At 43.6% G+C, this 20150-nt stretch overlaps 1 protein-coding gene across 1 annotated transcript in view; it reads right to left on the reverse strand.

Annotated features, from left to right (window-relative positions):
• LOC308570830 (interferon-induced very large GTPase 1-like) overlaps positions 1 to 20150 on the reverse strand; it is a 110504-nt gene that overhangs the window by 38488 nt on the left and 51866 nt on the right. The window contains exons 8-9 of the mRNA XM_081165799.1: positions 8819 to 8890; positions 7831 to 7902 (exon numbers count right to left, since the gene is read on the reverse strand). Coding sequence (XP_081021925.1) covers positions 7831 to 7902; positions 8819 to 8890 — 144 coding nt within the window. The remainder of the gene's footprint in view (positions 1 to 7830; positions 7903 to 8818; positions 8891 to 20150) is intronic.

The raw sequence follows: 20150 nt of genomic DNA on the forward strand, positions 1-20150 counted from the left end.
GAGCCTGGATAGTTCAATTGGTAAAGAGCATGGTGCCGATAATGCCAAGGTTGCAGGTTTGATCCCTGTGTGGGACAGCTACATATTCCTAAATTGCAGGGCATTCAACTAGATCAGGAGTGCCCAAACTTTTTTCAAAGAGGGCCAGATTTGATGAAGTGAACATGCGTGAGGGCCGACCAAAGTTGTTGAGGATTTGACCCCCCCCCCCAATAAATAAACTGCCACAGGGGCCGGACTAGGTGATGATCCTCAAGGTCACTTCCAACTCTACAATTCTATGATACGCAGCTCACACTAAAACAAAATGGACCTAGAGAGCAGAGAGAGAAATGGCGCCACAAAAAATGTCACAGTCAGGCAAGAATTAATTGTATATTTGATACACTTCCCTTATTGGATTTTCCCTGATTTGGGAAAATCAGAATTTACCGTGGAAAAAAACTGTTGGACAAGTAAGACCTCAAGTGGACAACACCCAAAGAACTTAAGACACATCCAGCTTCAAATACACATTAAATGCCCTTGTGATTAAACCCAGAGTCTGCAAGGGGATAGTTATCTACATCTGGATGACGTCTGCCTGCATTTTGAAGATCTCTAAACCTTTTGCATCTTTGTCCATTTAAGATTCTGAATTCTCCCATCTGTATTGCAGTTCTGTAGCAGTGAAGATAAATGGCCTTAACTGGGAGACTTGGAAGGATTTAGAGTGGTGCATCTGTAGACCAACTGTCCTGAATTTCTCCACACCACCCAACCAATCACTCTGAAAAGGACTTGTGCGTTTCCCTGAAAACAGTCTGTTCTTTCAGAGGGAAGCTGAAGACTAATGGATTTTTTTAAGCGGTAGGGCTCTTTAAAAATATGTTTATTAATATTGTTTTCATTGCAAGATAGTGCATTACAGAATACATTGCATTCATGTAGACAAGTAGATGAAATTGGACCCAAAATACCTTCAGACATTCATTTTACTATCATTTTTATAAATGTCATCGCAAAAAAGAAGTGAAAAACAGCATCGGTAGACTCTACCATTCCTAAAGGCTAAAGCTTACTAAAGAAATTCTTCATGACGAAAGTTTTCTTCCAAACATGAGAGTAGATAGGGAATTACAATTATCATGATAACTAAGAGAGTAATAATAATAAACAGGAAGGGAAACACGGTTACAATCTGTAGAACCCCCACTATGAGCAAGCTTGCGTTGCCGTTGAGCTGTACTGCTGCCATCACTTGGTGAATTTCAAATTCCAAGTAAGCAGCAGTATTTTAATACAATGGAAGGGAAGAGGAAAGATTGCTGCTCAGGGTAAATAATATGCTCTGGATTAAGGGCATCGGGAAAGAGAATAAAAATGAGACTGGAATAAACGTGCACCTGAACAGAAAAGGTGAACATAGTGATACAGGTAGACACCACTGGCTGAAAACATTCCACTATATGTGGCACAAAATGTAATAAATGGAAATCCAGCCGGGGACTTAGGGATGCAGAACCCTATTTTCCCTATCAATCAGTGTTAGGGATCCTTCAAAGAGATCCATTTTAATTTTCAAGGGGCCTTTTCTATGTTATTAAGATTGGCATACTTTGTGGAATGCTTTTATAGGAAGAAGATCCAGGTTTCTCTTCTGCCAAGATAAGAATGCTCACTTCATATTATAAATGTCCTTTAAGGCCTCCAGTGCTTGTTCTTCAGTAATGTTTTTCCAGTCCGCTGGCAGATCAGCTGGTTTAGCTTCATATATTCTTGCAAAATCATGGTTATATTTGTTCAAAACAAACTTCCAGTAATCTGAAGCAATGATACTGGGATCTGGTTGGATGCACCAGTCTGGATAATATGCACGATAATCTTTGTATGGATAGAATTCCCCATTTGTGTCCCGATTTCTGAACTCACTGTTGGAAGCCACATCCGTTGAACAGATATCATAAACAAGCTTTTCTGACTCTTCTTCTCTGCACCTTCCCAGTCCTTGAGGCCGATGGACAGTTGCAAAATGCTCTTGATGAGCACTCCCTCCAGCTTCACAGGGGACTTTGCAGAAAGGACACTGCTTCCCACAGCCAAACACCCGCTTGAAGATCTCATCCTGGGGGCTCACAGGCAATTTGGAGAGTTTAGACTGGAGATCCAGGAAATCATATTCAGATATTATTTGCTGTTGCAAATCGGGAAGGAAGTTTTCAACATAAACAGAAAACTGTGCAGGATCAGTTGCATTCTTAAACTGTACCCCTAACAGACTGTCCTTAGAAATGACTAACTCCTTCTGCATTTCTCTGCAAAAACTGGCCAAAAATTCTGAGACTGTCTCAATATCTTGATGCTTTAATTTTTTCAGTGTTTCTATAATTTTCTTTACGATTGCAGAGAGAATCTCTTCCTCCAGTTTCTTCAGACACTCATTCTTTGCATAGTAATCCAAAATTTGTTTCTGGATCCAGTTTTTGACAAACTTTTCATAAGCCCCAAGGTATTTTACGTAACTGTCAACATTACCCTCTTCCAACAGTTCCTTGAGGACAGTGAACTGGAAGAAGCTCCGACTGGCATACCCAATGGACTGTGCACTGTTGAGAATATCATCCACTATTTCTATCCCAAGTCTTTTGTTGATATAACTCACAAGGGCAGGATGGAGACCCTGGTCACAGAAATCCTTGGCTCTGGTTTGCTGGGCATCTTTTTCCAGATAAAGATCTCTGAAAATCGAGAAATAATGAGGCTTCAGTTTCTCTAAGCGTATATAGGGATCATTTTCCTTAATAAACTCGTCATGCATCTTTTGAAATTCATGAGCTGCTTCCCCCAAAATGTGAAGCTTTAGATCCACTTCAAAGCATGTTGTTGTATGAAGTTTCTGAGCATCAGATTGTTGAAGCATTTCATTGATAATCTGTAAAAGTTCACCACAATATGTATCATCATAGTCTCCTTTGGAATCAACCTTTTTACAAATGTATGAACTGCATTTAGCCATCAAGGAGTTAGCAAGTTCTTCTATCTCATGCAAACACTCCTTTTTAGCAAAGAAGCGTTTCACACGGCACCACCATGTTGAATCCATATATTCAGATTTCATTTGAAAAGTATTCATTTTGTAGCTTAACAAAGATTTTGCTCCCTGTACTTTTACATTGACAGAACTTCCTCGATGTGACATTTCCCTTCTCAAATATGAGTAAACCTTTTCATATATTTGTCGTTTCTCTAAGGGAACAGGTGATATTTCTGACAATGTTTCCATCCACATTCTTTCAAACTCTTTTTCCAGTTCTTGATCTTCAATCCTATCTTCATTTTCCCGGCATTTTTTAAGTAGCCCATCAACCTTTCCTTCAATTATTTTCAAGTATTCAGTTTGTAGAGAGTGAATCTTGTGAAGCCCTTTTTTAATGCGAACAGCTTCCTGACATTTGTTGTAAGAATAACTTTCCAGTTCCTGCTTGAGGCTGTGAGCACTGCGGACAAAATCTTCTCTGTACCTTTCTACCAAATGCAGATTTGCTGCTCTGCTTTCAAAGTATTGCTTCAAATTCTCCAAAATCTGCTGTTCTTCAGCCAACAGCTTCTGATAAAGCTCATCTTGCAAACTGCGTATATCAAATTCATCGGGAGAAACATTCTGTATTGACGTTTCCTGTTCAGATACCCAGAGGTGCATCTCTCTGCGAAAATGCCAGTCCCATTCAGAATATTTCATGGAGAGCTGGTTATAAGCTTCTGCTATGAGGCTGTTTCGGAAGCTGAAGATGAAGTTCTCATGTTTCACAGCATTCCACAGACTTTTCACCCACTCAATAAACTGAGGGATGTCCTTGGGAGGTGTTTTACATGAGCGGTTCTTTATGAATTCAAATATGTACTTCTTTAATTCAAGGACTTTTTCACTGTAACCCATGTTGACTGGGGCCATGGGTGGGACTCCATGCCAAAGACCTGGGATGTACCAATTGTGCATTTCTGGGTCGTAGTCCATGATGTCTGAAAACTTGATATCCCTGTTGAGTTTTTCCATTTTTGCTGCAGCCTGGGTCATTTCATTCAGCTGTTCCAAAAGATGCTTCCTGTCCCTCATGTTTTGGTCATGGGCAGAAACATCACTGACGTTCTGATGAACAAACTGGCAGTTGGGTTTTTGCCCAATCTTCTCCATCCTGAGGAAGGCATGGGTCACAATTTGCAGGATGTCCTTCATCTCGGTGGCATTCTCCATGGCCATGTTGACAATGGTGATGTCGCTCAGCCCAATGACTAGAGTGGCCAATTCGTTGTCATGCTGATAGCTGTCTTCCAGTTTGGCCAGTTCAGGGGCTTTCAAGCCCTCTGTATCTATCACCAGGATGAAGTCACAGCCAAGATCCTGAACCAAATTCTCTGAGACGTTAAGAAGTGTCATAAAGGCACCTCGTGTGCATCGCCCACTGCTGACAGCAAACTGCAGACCAAACATGGTGTTCAGAAGGGTCGATTTCCCAGTGCTCTGCACCCCCAGAACAGTTATCACCATCATCTTGGATTGTCCCCTAAGTTTGTTATTGAGTTTATTCAGAACGTCAGTTATCCACTGCAGGGGGATATTGGATGCATCACCATCAATGAGCTCCAGGGGAAACCCTTCCAGCAGTAGTTCAGCTGCAATGCTTGGGAAATGGGCAAACTGTCTATTGTTTTTAGCTATTTTGCCCTCATTAACCATTGAGCATTCTGCCTCATAGAACTGCCCCAGCTCACGCATGAAATGCTCAACTCCCAAGGAAGAGGATGATATCAACTGGTCTACCTCTGCAATATTCTGCCCATCATCTCCTAACTTCTTGCATTTCTCTTTATAGTCAGCACGTAACTTGGAAAGATTTCCCCTAGCAATATGGTCCAGGTTGAACTTCATCCATTTCAAGAAATAATTCCTCTCTGCATCCTTCAAATGTTTTATGCCATGGATGAAATTAATCAAACCAATGGTGAGATCACATTGACTCTGCTGCCTACGCAGTTCCGACCATCTGCCTCTCAATTCTGATCTGTATTTTTCCGAAGGCATGTCCCCTTGTCTTTCCATTCTGCATAGTTCTTTCTCCACTTTGGCCAGATTCTTCCAGAGATCACCTTGGAGTATCAGTGTTTCTTTCTTATAAACTGCTACATCTTTTATCTTTCCAGAAATTTCGGTGGCACATCTGAGGGCATCCTGACATTCTTTATGGTCTTCATCCACCTGGATTATAAGTTCATGGGCCGTTGTACACATCTTATCAATACTTGCACACTTAGGATTTGAAGCTATTATTTTTCCAACTGCAGCTCGAAGGAGTTCTACAAATACTGCTTTATTCGTCGTGGCAGTCTTTACCAATATATGTGAATTGTCAAGTTTAATCACTGGTGCCAGTTTATTTAAGAACTCCAAGGTACAATCAGATTTTTTACTGCGACCTTCCAAGATAAAGTAGAACTGAGTTGACAAGTCCTTCAGTGATGACAAGAGAGTATATTCTCTCTCGCCAATGCATTCAGCAAATATGAAGACAGCTGAGGAGACCTGTGTTAAAAAGATGAACTGCACCCAGTGAGACTCAACATCTCCACGGAGATTTGCAACAGCAACTGGCTCTGGGAAGAGATCTGTGTTCGTCCGTCCTCCTGGGAAATACCAGGCAATCTCTACAAGCCCATCAGCAATTTCCCGAGGGACATTCCCACACTCCATATCTCGGTGTAAAAAGAAATCATTATGCTGCTGAGAAGGGCTGAGGAACTCGTTGAGGACTTTGGACTTAGATATGTTGCAGTTTCCCATCCGTACGAAGGAAACAGTTGGCATGGATGTCAGTACCAGGCTGTCCTCCCTGAAGCCTCTGCTTTCAGCCAAGGAATGGGGCCTCCATTTTTTCACAATGTCCCTCATGGCCCAGAGCATCAGGGTGCACTTGGAGGTCATGAGGGGAGGCAGAATCAAAGGCAGGGCAAACTGGCACATGGACATTTTGAGGAGGATCTCCTGTTGGAGGAAACTATCAGAACAAAGCAGAACAGCACAAAGGACATCAAGGGGGTTCACAGAATGACTCTCACCCATTTCAAGAGTAACAAAAATGTCCTTATCAATCCTCTCATTCCCCTCATTTCTTCTAAGTACTTGATCATCAGAAACAACTTGTTTGAAGCTGGTGCTCCTGGCTGTCACATTCAGAGCCAATATGTTCCTCAGAAAATGCCAAGGCAAATCTTCCCAGGTTTGAGAGGTGAATTCCTTCAAGCTCGCTGAACCTATTTTCAGGACTTCTTGGAGGGAGAGCGCCTTGCTTTTATGCTTTTCTAGATTTAGTTTGCACAGAATATCCATAACTGCTTTTCTTTTCTCTGTAGAAAATGAGAAACGTATTTACTAATATATTAAAATTGATAATAACATAAAAAAACCATAATAACAAACACCCCCCTCTGTTTAAAAGGCCATGAATTTTGTTTAATCAGCAAAAGGCCTAAGAGAAGAAAAATGTTTTTGCTTGGAACCAAAAGATATGTAACAAAGGAACCAGGCAAGCCTCCCTAGGGAGAGCATTCCACAAGCGGGGGGCCATTGCAGGAAAGGCCCGTTCTCGTGTTGCCTCCCTCCAGATCTCTCATGGAGGAGGCACAAGAGGATGATTGCAGGATCTCGGTTGCTTTGTATGGGGGGAGGTATTGTGGTCCTGAACTGTTTCAGGATGATCCTACTCGGTGGTTTCATGTAGATGGTAAACAGCATAGGAGATAAAATTGAACCCCAAGGAACTCCACATTGATGGTTCCATGGAGCTGAAGAGCACCCCCTAAGCATCACCGCAAAGCAGTGCCACCCACTCCTAGTTTGGACAGGCACTCCAGAAGGATACTATGGGAGATGGTATTGAAAGACTGACAAGAATTTACAAGAACACATTTCCCCTATTTCTCTCTTGACAGAGGTCATCATACAGGATGACCAGAGCAGTATCTGTACCAAAACCAGGCTTAAACCCCAATTGAGATGGATAAAGAAAATCAGCATCCTTCCTCTGCACAGGACCTCTGTGTCTCGGGGTGATTTCGGGCTGTCATTATTTCTGGGTGGGAGTCAACCACCTATAATTCAGCTTGTGCAATTAAAAAGCAGATTTGGCACCCTTGTGCAACAGAGCTGCATTCCCTAAAAGGTGGACTGTTTGGAAGAAGATGAGTGATGGGACAACAGACATCAGCGTGTTACAATGTTAAATATCGCTGCACATTTCTGTTATGTTCAATAAGATTTTTGAAGAAGCAGCAGCTACATTCCTTTGTGGCTTACTTTCCAAAGGCCGCAGGCCAATGGTTGGGTGAGGACACAGAGGCAGACATGGGCAGAGCAAAACAAATAGGATGACTCTGTGCAATGGGGCTTTTTCCAGCCACACAAAGCTAAACCTTTCTCCACACACCAGCCACCCCCACATCTCTCCATCCTCCCATTAAGGCAAGCATACAGCATTATTGCAGTTCAAGGACCCCTTCCAGCCAATAAAACACACTCAAGAGGAGCTCAGAGCAAGACCTGTGGAGGTATGGCCTGGAGAGACTTTCAAGGACTAGGTAGACAGACTCTTGTGGGCATGAAAGGCTTAACCTGAGCTCAGGTTGACAGCCAGGGGGACAATGGTTGGGTGAGGGCACAGAGGCAGACATGGGCAGAGCAAAGCAAATATGATGACTTTTCCAGCAGATCATGTCATTGCTCCTGCTCTGAAAAAGGAATCCCTGAGCTGCACCCCCTCACTTTCTCCATTCATTACACCATTGATTAGGTGGGATTACCTATTTCAAGATCTCTCTTCTCTTCCTCTGGGTGTTTCTGTATTTCACCTTCCTCTTCACCGACTGAGCAACCTAGAAACAAACAAGTTTCTAGCAAAATGAGGTAGACATTCTGAACAATTGCAGTTATACAGTGTGCTAGATCAGGAGGAGGAGGAGGAGTTTGGGTTTGACATCCCGCTTTATCACTACCCGAAGGAGTCTCCTTTCCCTTCCTCCCCCACAACAAACACTCTGTGAGGTGATTGGGGCTGAGAGACTTCAGAGAAGTGTCACTAGCCCAAGGTCACCCAGCAGCTGCATGTGGAGGAGCGGAGACACGAACCCGGTTCCCCAGATTACGAGTCCACCGTTCTTAACCACTACACCACACTGGATCAGGGGATGAGAAACCTGTGGACACGCCCTCCCAAGGTTGTTGGACTATAATAGGCATGTCCAAATTCAAATAGGTTGTTATCTACTACCAGTATATTAAACTGGCATTGATCTACCACCCTCCAAAGTCATTTAAGTTTATTTATTTATTTATTTATTTATTTATTTATTTATTTATTTACTTAATTAATACCCAATCAATTATTCAAATGGATCTTTATTTCACAGATACAGTAGTCATGTTTGGATATCTTCATGAAAGATTCAAATTATTACTAGATGGACAAGTAACTAAACCTGTGAGAAAAGTCAAACAGACCTGAGGAGACTGTTGGAGCGCGCAGGCCTCTCTCCACCCCCCACCCCAAAGCAGGCCTTTCTCTCTGAGGAGACTGTGGGTGGTCCTGAACTGTTTCAGGATGATCCTACTCAGTGGTTTCATGTAGATGTTAAACAGCATAAGGGATAAAATTGAACCCTGAAGAACTCCTCACTCCCTAAGCATGCAGCATTTACTCTGCTACGAGAGTGTAAGATCTCTCTTCCAAAACTCTCTCTCCAGCACACCCTACATTCCCTTTCCACTGTGATGATGATTAGGAGGGATTACCTGGGGTGGGGTGTTTATTCTCTTCCTCCAATTCTTCCCGGACATTATCTTCTTTCTCTTGACTTGGACAACCTAGAGACAGAAGCTCACATTAGCACAACCATCTAAAAATGCCTTCTCCAATGTGGCAACCTATTTATATATTTCCCATGAAACATCTCAAAGTGGTTTAACAACAAAAGCTACATGCTGGGATAAGAATCGCCACTAAAAAGCCATGTCCCCATTAAGGGACCAGCAATGGGATAGACCAGGGGTGTCAAACTCAAATTCATCGGGGGCCGCATCAGCAGTTTGGTCACCCTCAAAGGGCTAGTTGTATCTGTAGGACTATGTGTCCACTCTTTATTATCATAAATTATTGCCACTGCATTCAATTATTACTGTTTTTTGTAATAATGTAATAATGTAAGTAATTCCCGCTTGGATTACTGCAATGTGCTCTACGTGGGGCTACCTTTGAAGGTGACCCAGAAACTACAACTAATCCAGAACATGGCAGCTAGACTGGTGACTGGGAGCGGCCGCAGAGACCACATAACACCGGTCTTGAAAGACCTGCATTGGCTCCCAGTACGTTTCCGGGCACAATTCAAAGTGTTGGTGCTGACCTTTAAAGCCCTAAACGGCCTCGGCCCAGTATATCTGAAGGAGCGTCTCCACCCCCATCGTTCTACCTGGACACTGAGGTCCAGCACTGAGGGCCTTCTGGCAGTTCCCTCACTGTGAGAAGCAAAGCTACAGGGAACCAGGCAGAGGGCCTTCTCGGTAGTGGCACCCACACTGTGGAACGCCCTCCCACCAGATGTCAAAGAGAAGAACAACTACCAGGCTTTTAGAAGACATCTGAAGGCAGCCCTGTTTAGGGAAGCTTTTAATGTTTGATGTATTTTAATATTCTTTTGGAAGCCGCCTAGAGTGGCTGGGGAAGCCCAGCCAGATGGGCGGGGTATAAATAAATTATTAATTATTATTATTATTATTATTATTATTATTATTATTATTATTATTTATCCCGTGAGTCCTGTATCTAGCAGTATTTTGCTTTTGTCTTCCCGGTACCCACATGCATCACACCAATTTTATTCCAGGCAGTAAGTACTGGTACCTTACTCAAGACTCGTTAACGTGCTGTAACTACCAAAGCCTGATTTCCAATACGTGCTTTCGCGTGTGTGGGTGGCATTTTAATCCACATTAGTGACTGACAAGGTGAAACTGGAGCAGGGTAGTGATTCCAAATCACCGCCACATTCAGAATAAAGGCTTGCCATCGACTGGTGTATTTGTCTCATCAGTATTGTAACAATTTGATTCGGACCATTGGTCCATCTAGCCCAGCACTGCCAGGCACTGACTAGCAGCGGCTCTGCAAGGGTTAAGGCAAGAGTCTTTCCTGCGCTAAACAGCCTCTCCCCAGCGAGGGGTTGCTCGCAGAGCACAAATGGTCACGTTCAGACCAATCCACAAACTCCTTACGTTGTGTTAGCGGCTGATGTGGATCGGTAGCCTGCAGACAAGCAAGGTCGAAGTTCCACTGGGATTTATTTAAGTGTTTGCTCCGGAGGAAGCGGTTTGCGGATCGTGGCCCTAATGCAATTCCCAGCTAGTTTCCCCATCCCAATTTAATTATCCTTATGGATTTTTATGATTACCAGGAGCTTTCCTCGCCTTGCAACTGCCTCTCTGCAAAAAGTGAACACGTGCCTTGGGAGAAACGAGACTTCTTTAGAAACCAGCACGCTTTTTCGCGTGGTTGCCGCTGGTGCCAACCGGGGAGGCGCGGAGAGAGGAACCTATAACTTGATATCTCTTTCTCCGCAACAACTGCTTTTCGGAGAAAGCTCTGCAGAGCGAGCCGCTAAGCAGGTGTGAATCCGGCGCTCTGATCCCCCGAGCTCGGCTGGCGTGCCAAAACGCCACCACCCGAAAAGGAAAAGTCCTCTGTCGCCTCGCCATTGGCTAGCAGGAATGGTTGTGGCTTGCTATTGGGCAGCGTGGAGGGGAGAGCCCTCCTTTAGGAACGTACTATGGCTTGTCTGACATTTTTCTCTGGGGGGGGGAGAAAGGGGTGGGACGGCGCGTGCCTCCTTTCCCGCTTTGCTGCTCGGAGCCGGACTCCCGTGCGCTTCGCCTTCTGCGCGCTAAAGCGAAGAGGTGGCACTGCGGCAGCCAGATTTCGTGCGTAGGGAAAGCCCAGCCTTGTTTGCACAACCTCGAGCCAGTCAGTCACATAAAAGCATCAGCCCGCCCCCAGGGCCGGCCTCCTTTTCTCTGAATGTGCGGTGCTGCCACCCCGCCCCGCCCCGTCTTTCCCTCAATGAATACACACAAGCTTTCTCCTTAAAAAAAAAAGCGAGAATAAAAAAAAGCGCTGGCGGCCGGCAGCGTCTACACGGGCCGCATGAGGAGGTCTGCCGGGCCGGATTTGGCCCGCGGGCCTTGAGTCTGACACCCGTGGTCTATACAGTGGTGCCTCGCAAGACAAAAAGAATTCGTTCTGCAAGTTTTTTCTTCTTGCGAGTTTTTGTCTTGCGAAGCACGGTTTCCCATAGGAATGCATTGAAAATCAATCAATGCGTTCCTATGGAAACCGCCTTCAGACCAGGTCCGGGGACAGTCTGTCCCCCGACCTCTTCTGAAGGCTGGGGGGGGACACAAGGGCTTTTCTTCCCACCCCCAGCATTTTAAAAAACCCCGGGACAGTGGAGGACTTCTCCGCTGTCCCGGGGCAATTTAAAAGCCCCTGGGAAGGCAGGCAGGGGGGAGCAAAGACCTCTTCTGAAGGCCGGCGGGGGGGGCAAAAGTCTTTGCTCCCCCCCGCCTGCCTTCAAAAGCCGTCCGGGATAGCGGGAAGCGCTTCCCTGCTATCCTGGACCGCTTTTAAAATGCTGGCGGTGGGGAGCAAAGCCTTTCGGCCCCCGCCGGCCTTCCTGGACCTCTTCTGAAGGCCGGAGGGGGGGAAAGGCTTTGCTCCCCACCGCCAGCATTTAAAAGAGGTCCCCGGAGATTTCCCTATGGGCTTTCTTCTTGCGAAGCAAGCCCATAGGGAAATTCGTCTTGCGAAGCAACTCGCAAACGGAAAACCCTTTCGTCTTGCGGGTTTTCCGTCTTGCGAGGCATTCGTCTTGCGGGGCACCACTGTAAACTCTGCTGATATTTTGGGAACTTGTTAGCACAAGTTGGATAAGGATATAATTAGTCAATATATCCTCTCCTGCACCCCAGAACATTCCCACAGCTACTACTAGGGCAGTGGCAGCAACTGAGAGAAATCAGCTTTTGCTGCCCAAGGCAAAACTGAAAATGCTATCTGCTACAGCACACACGATGCCTAAGGCACCACTCACTGGTCGGCTGGCCCTGAGAGAAGAAAACACATGGGAATGATCTTATTCCTGACATGGTAAATAACCCATTTCAAACAATAAAGCTAGTCATCTGATAATGAAACTGAGTTTACCCTAACCCAGAAATTTTCATACAAGAAGTAACTGCAACTTCCCTTAAGGGCAACATAGTAGCCAAAGCTGCATTAACTGAGTGGCAAGATTTCCAGATTCTGCAACCAGAAAAATGAAATTCTGCAATCATCATAAAATGGGTAACCTAGATTAATATGTTTCTCTGAACAAATGAAACAAGACTAAAGGCAACGGACTGTGAACACCTGATATAACTGGGGAATGCCTGGATAAGATTCTATCTGGAAACATGGCTCCACCCTCCACTGTAGGGAGGATACAAAATTAAGATGTAAAAGACAGAAATACCTTTGCTAGCATGTTTCTTTTTTTGCTCTGCTTCTGACTCAAGCTCATCATCTTTCTCTTGTCCTGCAGGGACTAGAAACACACACAAACCTTTAACCATGTAATGTTATACCATAGTTTACTTAAAACATTTGATTTTAAGCTATGGTTTAATGCCCATGGGCATATTGTTCCTCCCTGTTCTTTTTCCCCTTCTCCCAGAGCCCACCGCAGAAACAAATGAGAGTTTGCTTGTTATAGCAGCATGCAAACTTGGCTTGAGTGGTAAGTCAAGAATAAGCCATGGATTCCCGGATTATTGCTTGGTGTTTGTTGGGAGCAAACAAATCATAAGCTGAATATGAATGACACAAGCTCAACTGTGTCTTGCCTCTGTTGCACCAGGGAGGGAGGGGAGATACTATTGTGTGTGTTAATCCATAGTTTAAAAAAACTATGATTCAATGTTGTGTGAAAATGCAGTCATAGCCCATGTTCATGTCATAGGGAAGCCATAGTTAAAATAAATTATGGCTTTTTGTGAACCTGCTGAAATAATGGGTGCCTTGTGTGGGATGTAACATCACAAAAGCAGTCAACTATAACATTTCCTGTTCACCCAGAGTAAGTACCAGAATGGGTTACTTCTGGGTTTCAAGGGTTGTGCATGCGCAGAAGTGCTAAATCACGCTTTGCGCAGAAGCGCCGAATTGCAACCCGTGCATGCGCAGACACGCCACTGCGGGTTGCAAACATGCATCCCACATGGATCACGTTCGCAACCCTAGCATCCACTGTACTTTTAAAGAAGACTGTTGTGTCATTGTTGTTTTTAAGAGGGAACAAAAGTGGATTTACCAAGAAGAAATCCAATCTGGACAAGCCAGGCTGGATTGCTTAACTGAAGTGCTTCCCACGAATCCAATCAACTACCTTCCTACTCTGCTACAAGTCTGGATGGGAAAGGAGATTTGAAAGCCATACCCATAGCATACATTTAAAGCCTATCTATACTGCTTTAGCAGCCATGGCTTCCCCCAGAAAACCCTGGGATTTGTATTTTACCCCCTCCCATCACTCTTAATAAACTACAGTTCCCAGGATACTTGGGGGGGAGGGCCATATACTTTAAATGAATGGTCTGGAGACGGATATCCAAACTTCATCAGAGGTAGGAGGAATCTTCCTCCCTTCAGCAGAGCCCAGGCTGCCCCATCCTGCCTGGCTTGCTTACAGAAAGACTAAGCAGGAAAGCAGAACTAGACCAGGGGGTCAGCAGGACTTATTCTGAAGAAACCAGTAACAACCAAATGTTGTCCCTCCCTCCCCCGATCACGAAAGGAGATACCATATGTTTTGCTCTATAGGATGCACTTTTTCCCCTCCAAAAATGAAGGGGAAATGTGTGTGCGTCCTAGGGAGTGAATGCAGGCTTTCGCTGAAGCCTGGAGAGCAAGAGGGGTAGGTGCGCACCGACCCCTCTCGCTCTCCAGGCTTCAGGAAGACATCCGCAAGCCTTTGGAGCGTGGCGGGAGTGCCCGCCGTGCTCCGAAGGCTTGCGGATAGCAGCCTGCATCCCGAAGCCTGGGGTGCGCTTCGCAGCGCGGCCCGGGCTTCGGGCAGATATCCGCAAGCCTTGGGTTTGGAGGCTGGTTTGGTGGCTGGCGGTGGGGTAAGCGCTGCTTTCCCCACCGCCAGCCCCACAAGCTCGGGGGACAGCGGGGAGGTGGAGCGCCGCCTTCCCACTGTTCCCCGACTTGGTATTTGGGGCTGGCGGCAGGGGAAAGCAGCACTCCCCCCCCCTGCCAGCCCCAAAGAGCAGGTTGAAAGGAACCCAAAGCCTCCAGAGCCCAGTGGGAACTCCCGCCGGGCTCCGGAGGCTTCAGGTGAATGCACCTTGAACGCACAGAACCTTGACTTAGAGGGGAGAACAAGCAAAAAAAAATTTTTTCCTGTTCTCCCCCTCCTATGGTCCGGTGCGTCAAATAGAGCGAAAAATACGGTACCTTTGGGAACTGCTTCTTCTGTCTCTCCCAATATTCCTGGGCTTTCAGTCTTCTCCTCTGGAGGCAAACGCTCTAGGGAGAAAAATATAAGCTACATTAGTTCCCTTCCAACAGCACAGTTCTACGATTCCTAGTCCAAAAAAGCCATGCTGACAAATATTCTAAAGCAAACCACAACAAGCCACTTGTTGGTATGCCATTAACTGGGGATGTGGATGTAGAACTGCAATGGCCGTCTGAATGCATAAGCTGTCCATGTCAATATGAGATCTGATAAGGTAAAACAGAATGTCCAAGTCTCCTCTTAGCAACTCTTTTAAAGAATACACTATCCACGGCTGTTTCCTAATTTCCCTGCTGCAGCTGGGGTGGTGAGAAAGTCTCCCCCCCCCAGTTCATCTGCCTTTGGGACATGTGGTTAAAACAAAAATGTAAAATGAAGACATTACTGATTACTAATATCCATGGGATTCCACTTGCCGAATGATCTCTCTTGTCTAATAGCAAACTCAACTAGTGAATGCAAAGGCTAGGTAGCCCAAACAGGGTTACAAGACAGAGAAATTATTCTGCCTGGGGAGAAACAAAGTAGTTTTTTTAAGAACTAAAGGGGTAACCCTATTCCAAAACAAAACAGACAAATGAGCACTGACTATATAGAACATAACAGTTACCGTTAAGTTGAGAGAATACTTTGTGGTTTGTTCACTGAACCACTGAAGAATTGCGAAAAGGAATTACCATATATACTCGAGTATAAGCCGATTTTTCCAGCACATTTTTTATGCTGAAAAAGCCCCCCTCGGCTTATACTTGAGTGGGGTCCTTTCGGGCTGCTCCTTCCTCCTCCGCCGCCTTTGCCGCTGGTGGTGGCGGAGGAACAAGCAGCCCGAAAGCAGCCCTGTTGGGCTGCTTGTTATTCCTCCGCCACTGCCACCACCACCAGGTTTGTGGTGTGGTGAACTGGCTTATACTCGAGTCAATACATTTGCCCAGTTTTTTGGGCTAAAATTAGGTTCCTCGGCTTATATGCAGGTCGGCTTATACTCGAGTATATACAGTACTTAAGAGGTGCTGTTCCACCATCTCATAGATCATATTTGGGAAAACATACAGCAAGGCATCTCTCTTCCCTAGGGATCTCAGAAAAGGAAACTGATGAAAAATGCTTTGTTCAAAAAGAAGAATGGTTATTAAAATTAAGCGGATACCTCGAACTGGCGAAATTAACAAATGGTAAGAAACCAACCAAGTGATAAAATCAGGAAAGAATGGGATGTCTTTGCAAATTACATGAAGAAAGTCGATTCCCAAAATTATAATTGGCTTAATCTAGACTAAAGATTCCACAGGTAAATAAACAGTATCTCCATTAATGCAAAATGATTACAGACAACTAAAGATATGAGATCATACAAACTGTATAGTGGTCAGAGGAAGTCAACCTTTTCTATTTTCCTTTTGACTTAAAAAAAAAAATCATCTTTTTTTCTTTTCAATATGTATATTTTCTTAATTTTTGTATTTTTCTTCCTATTATTAGTAGCATTTTGGCATTCAGGAACTCGTAGCATTTGTGTAACTATTCTTTTTTTTGGAATGTACGTAATATTTATATAATAAATGTAATAAAACATTTTTTTAAAAAAGTTTTATTCAGACTCACCATGTATTGAATTTTGCAGAACCTGATTTGAACCTGGACATGCAATTTCTAAACATTCCAGGAACTTGCCACAGGCTATTTCTCCCATTTTCTGTATCATTATCAGCAGTTTCCGAATTTTCTTCTTGGAATCCTCCTCGGTTTTGTCTAAGGCCTCATATTCTTCCTCTGTGATAAGGGACTGGGAGAATAACTCGTCTAGAACAAGTTCTAGGTCCTTCTGGAGGATTTCAATTAATTGTTTTCTCGCCTTGCGGATTATCTCACCACCAGAGACCATCACTGAATCCATTGATCTGTGGTAGAATAAATGTATTTTATTGATTAATGGAAAAAGGGAAACAAACATTAGAACTAGTAAGTAACTCTTTTCACTCATGATTAACGAACAATCCAATGCTCACCGTCTCTGCACAGAATGAAATCTTATTGCATTCAATGGCTCTTCCTTCACAGGGAAATGGGACTGGGAGGACTGCAGCCTGATCTGGCAAACTGTCTGCCTAGCTGCTAGTGAATCTACGCTCATGGTTAGGAATGACGTTATCATCGTGGGTATCTACTACATACTAAACCATTTAATCCATTTTTAGGTTAATAGTCTATGTTCTTAAGAATGTTGGGTTGGGTACTGACTGTCACTCATGGAAGGGGGAGCAGGAAGAAACCTAAACATGTACAGCAGACTTTCCCATAAGGGAATAAGGGCAGATTTACGTTTATTACAGAGTTAAGGGAGTAAGAGGGTTGGAATTGAGGGAGACAGGTTAGGAGACAGGTTGAGGTATAGAGAGTGAATAGGAGAGGAACCCCAGGGCTTGGGCCATTGTCTGTACCCACACCTTTGGGGCCTGAAGACCGGAAGAAAGAGACTTCACCACCAAAGGAATAACAGATTTGCCCAGGATGTCTCTGCAGCTTCTTAGTTGGAATATTAATGGTTGTAATTCCCCGGAAAAAAGGAGAAGGATATTTCATTTATTAAAGAAAGAACAATTGGACATTATTTGCTTGCAGGAAACGCATGTGACTAGGCTCCACAGAAAAGTGTTAATCAATAAGAGACTAGGCCAAGAATTTATTTCATCGGATCGAGTCAAGAAAAGAGGAGTGGTGATATATGCAAAGGAGAGCCTATCACCAAAATTCCTATTTAAAGATGAGCAAGGAAGAATTATGGCAATTGAGATACAAACTCAGGGCGAAAAATTTTTGATATTGGGAATTTATGCACCAAATGAGGGGAAATCGGAATTTTACAAGAGACTGCATGAGACAATGCTGGACTATCTGGACTATAGCAACATCATTATGATGGGGGATATGAATGGGGTGGTTTCCACAAACATGGATAAGTCACAAGGCCAGAATGTAACAAAAGATGGTAGACTACCTAAGACTTTTTTCGAACTAACTGACAATATGGACTTGATTGACATCTGGAGGACAAAGAACCCTCTAGGTAGAGAAGGAACATTCTTTTCTGAAGCCCAACTGACATGTACGAGAATCGACCAAATATGGATAACTAGAGGACTGGCTCCTAAGATTAGAAAGGTGGAAATCTGCCCAAAAACCTGCTCTGACCATAACACAATAAAGATGGATATGAGACTAACTCCAACCGGCGCCTTCAGATGGAAGATGAATGACACCCTGTTAAGAGATCAGGAGATTATCCAGAAGGCCCAAAAGACTTTGAAGGACTATTTTGAAATAAACTTGAACACCACAGTTGAAAAAAGAGTAATCTGGGATGCAAGCAAAGCTGTTATGAGGGGGTTTCTGATACAACAGAATACAATAAAGAAAAGAGCAAAAAATGACAAAAAGGAAAAGATTTTGGAGAAAATAAAGGAGTGTGAGAAAAAGCTAAGATCGAAACCAAAGTCACAGGAGATTCTGAGAGAAATTAAACTTTACCAAGCGCAGTATTCTAAATTGATAAATCAGGAAGTTGAGTGGAAAATTAAGTTAATGAAACAAAGGACATTTGAATCTGCAAATAAATGTAGGAAGCTGCTAGCATGGCAGTTGAAAAAGAGACAAAAACTGAACACGGTTACCAACCTAGAGATTGAAGGAAGAAATATTCAGAACCCTGTGGAAATCAGAAAGTGCTTCCAGAGATACTTTAAACAACTCTATACGCAAGGGCCGCAAAAAGAGATTGAGATAGATCAATTTTTAAGAAGAAATGGACTACCAAAACTGTCTCAAGAAAACAGGACAATTCTGAATCTTAAAATAACACAACAAGAGATTGAAGGTGCTATTCAGAACATGCAACTGGGCAAGTCTCCAGGGCCAGATGGGCTTACCTCCAAATATTATAAGACATTGAAAGATTATTTGACACAACCATTAATGGAGGTCTGCAATGAGATTATGGAGGGGAAGAAGGCACCGGAATCGTGGAAAGAAGCGTTCATCACATTGATACCCAAATTGGAAACTGAAAAGACACAACTTAAGAACTACCGTCCCATCTCTCTTTTAAATGTGGATTATAAAATCTTCGCAGACATTTTGGCAAATAGATTCAAAAGAGTGTTAAATGAAGTGATTCATAAAGATCAGGCAGGCTTTCTCCCAGGTAGACATTTGAGTGATAACACTAGGAACATCATTGATATTTTGGAACTTTTGCAAACGAACATTAATACAAAAGCAGTGTTGATTTTTATAGATGCGGAGAAGGCCTTTGATAATATTTCATGGAAGTTTATGAAGAAAAACCTTGAAGGGATGGGAGTGGGACGGGGGTTTGAGAGTGGTATAGAGGCAATTTATTCAGAACAAAAAGCTAAACTGATAGTTAACAATGTGGTGACAGAAGAGTTCAAGATTGAGAAAGGAACACGACAAGGTTGCCCTATCTCCCCTTTGTTATTTATTTCGGTCCTGGAGGTGCTCTTGAATATGATCAGAGGGGACCGGCTGGTCGAAGGAATTCAGGTCGGAGCTAAACAGTACAAACTTAAAGCTTTTGCAGATGACTTGGTTTTGACACTACAGAAGCCAGAATCTAGTATGAAAAGGGTTTTAGAATTGATTTATGATTTTGGTCGGGTGGCTGGATTAAACAAGCAAAAAACTAAGATTTTGGAAAAGAACATGACAACTTTGGAATTAGAAAGGTTTCAGAAAGAGACAGATTTAAATGTGGTTAAAAAGGTGAAATACTTAGGGGTTAACATGACTGCTAAAAATCTGAATTTATTTAAGGACAATTATGAAAAGTGTTGGTCAGAAATTAAAAAGGATTTAGAAAGCTGGTCAAGATTGAAGCTTTCCTTGTTGGGCCGAATTGCTGCTATAAAGATGAATGTATTGCCAAAAATGCTATTTTTGTTTCAGACCCTACAGATTGTGGACAGGGTGGAGTGTTTCAGGAGGTGGCAGAAAGACATCTCTAAATTTGTCTGGCAGGGCAAAAAGCCCAGAATAAAATTCAAAATATTAACCGATGCAAAGGAAAGAGGGGGGTTTGCCCTGCCAGACTTAAGGTTGTATTATGAATCAGCAGCTCTCTGCTGGTTGAAAGACTGGCTGCTTCTTGAGAACACCGATGTTTTGGATCTGGAAGGGTTCAATAATGCTTTTGGATGGCATGCATATTTGTGGTACGACAAGGTAAAAGTGCACAAGGCCTTCAAGAACCATATTGTCAGGAAAGCAATATTGAATGTCTGGATAAAATACAAAGATTTATTAGAAAATAAGACCCCAAGGTGGTTGTCACCAATGGAAGCTAAGACCCCGAAAAGACTTAATATGGAGGCCAAATGGCCGAAGTATTGGGAAATAGTAGAAAAAGTTGGAGATACTTGGAGATTGCAGAGTTTTGAGAAATTACAGGATAAAGTGCGAGATTGGCTACATTATGCTCAGATTAGGGAGGTTTT

The sequence above is a fragment of the Podarcis bocagei genome (assembly GCF_964188305.1).
Source record: "Podarcis bocagei genome assembly, chromosome: 13".
Classification (NCBI taxonomy): domain Eukaryota; kingdom Metazoa; phylum Chordata; class Lepidosauria; order Squamata; family Lacertidae; genus Podarcis; species Podarcis bocagei.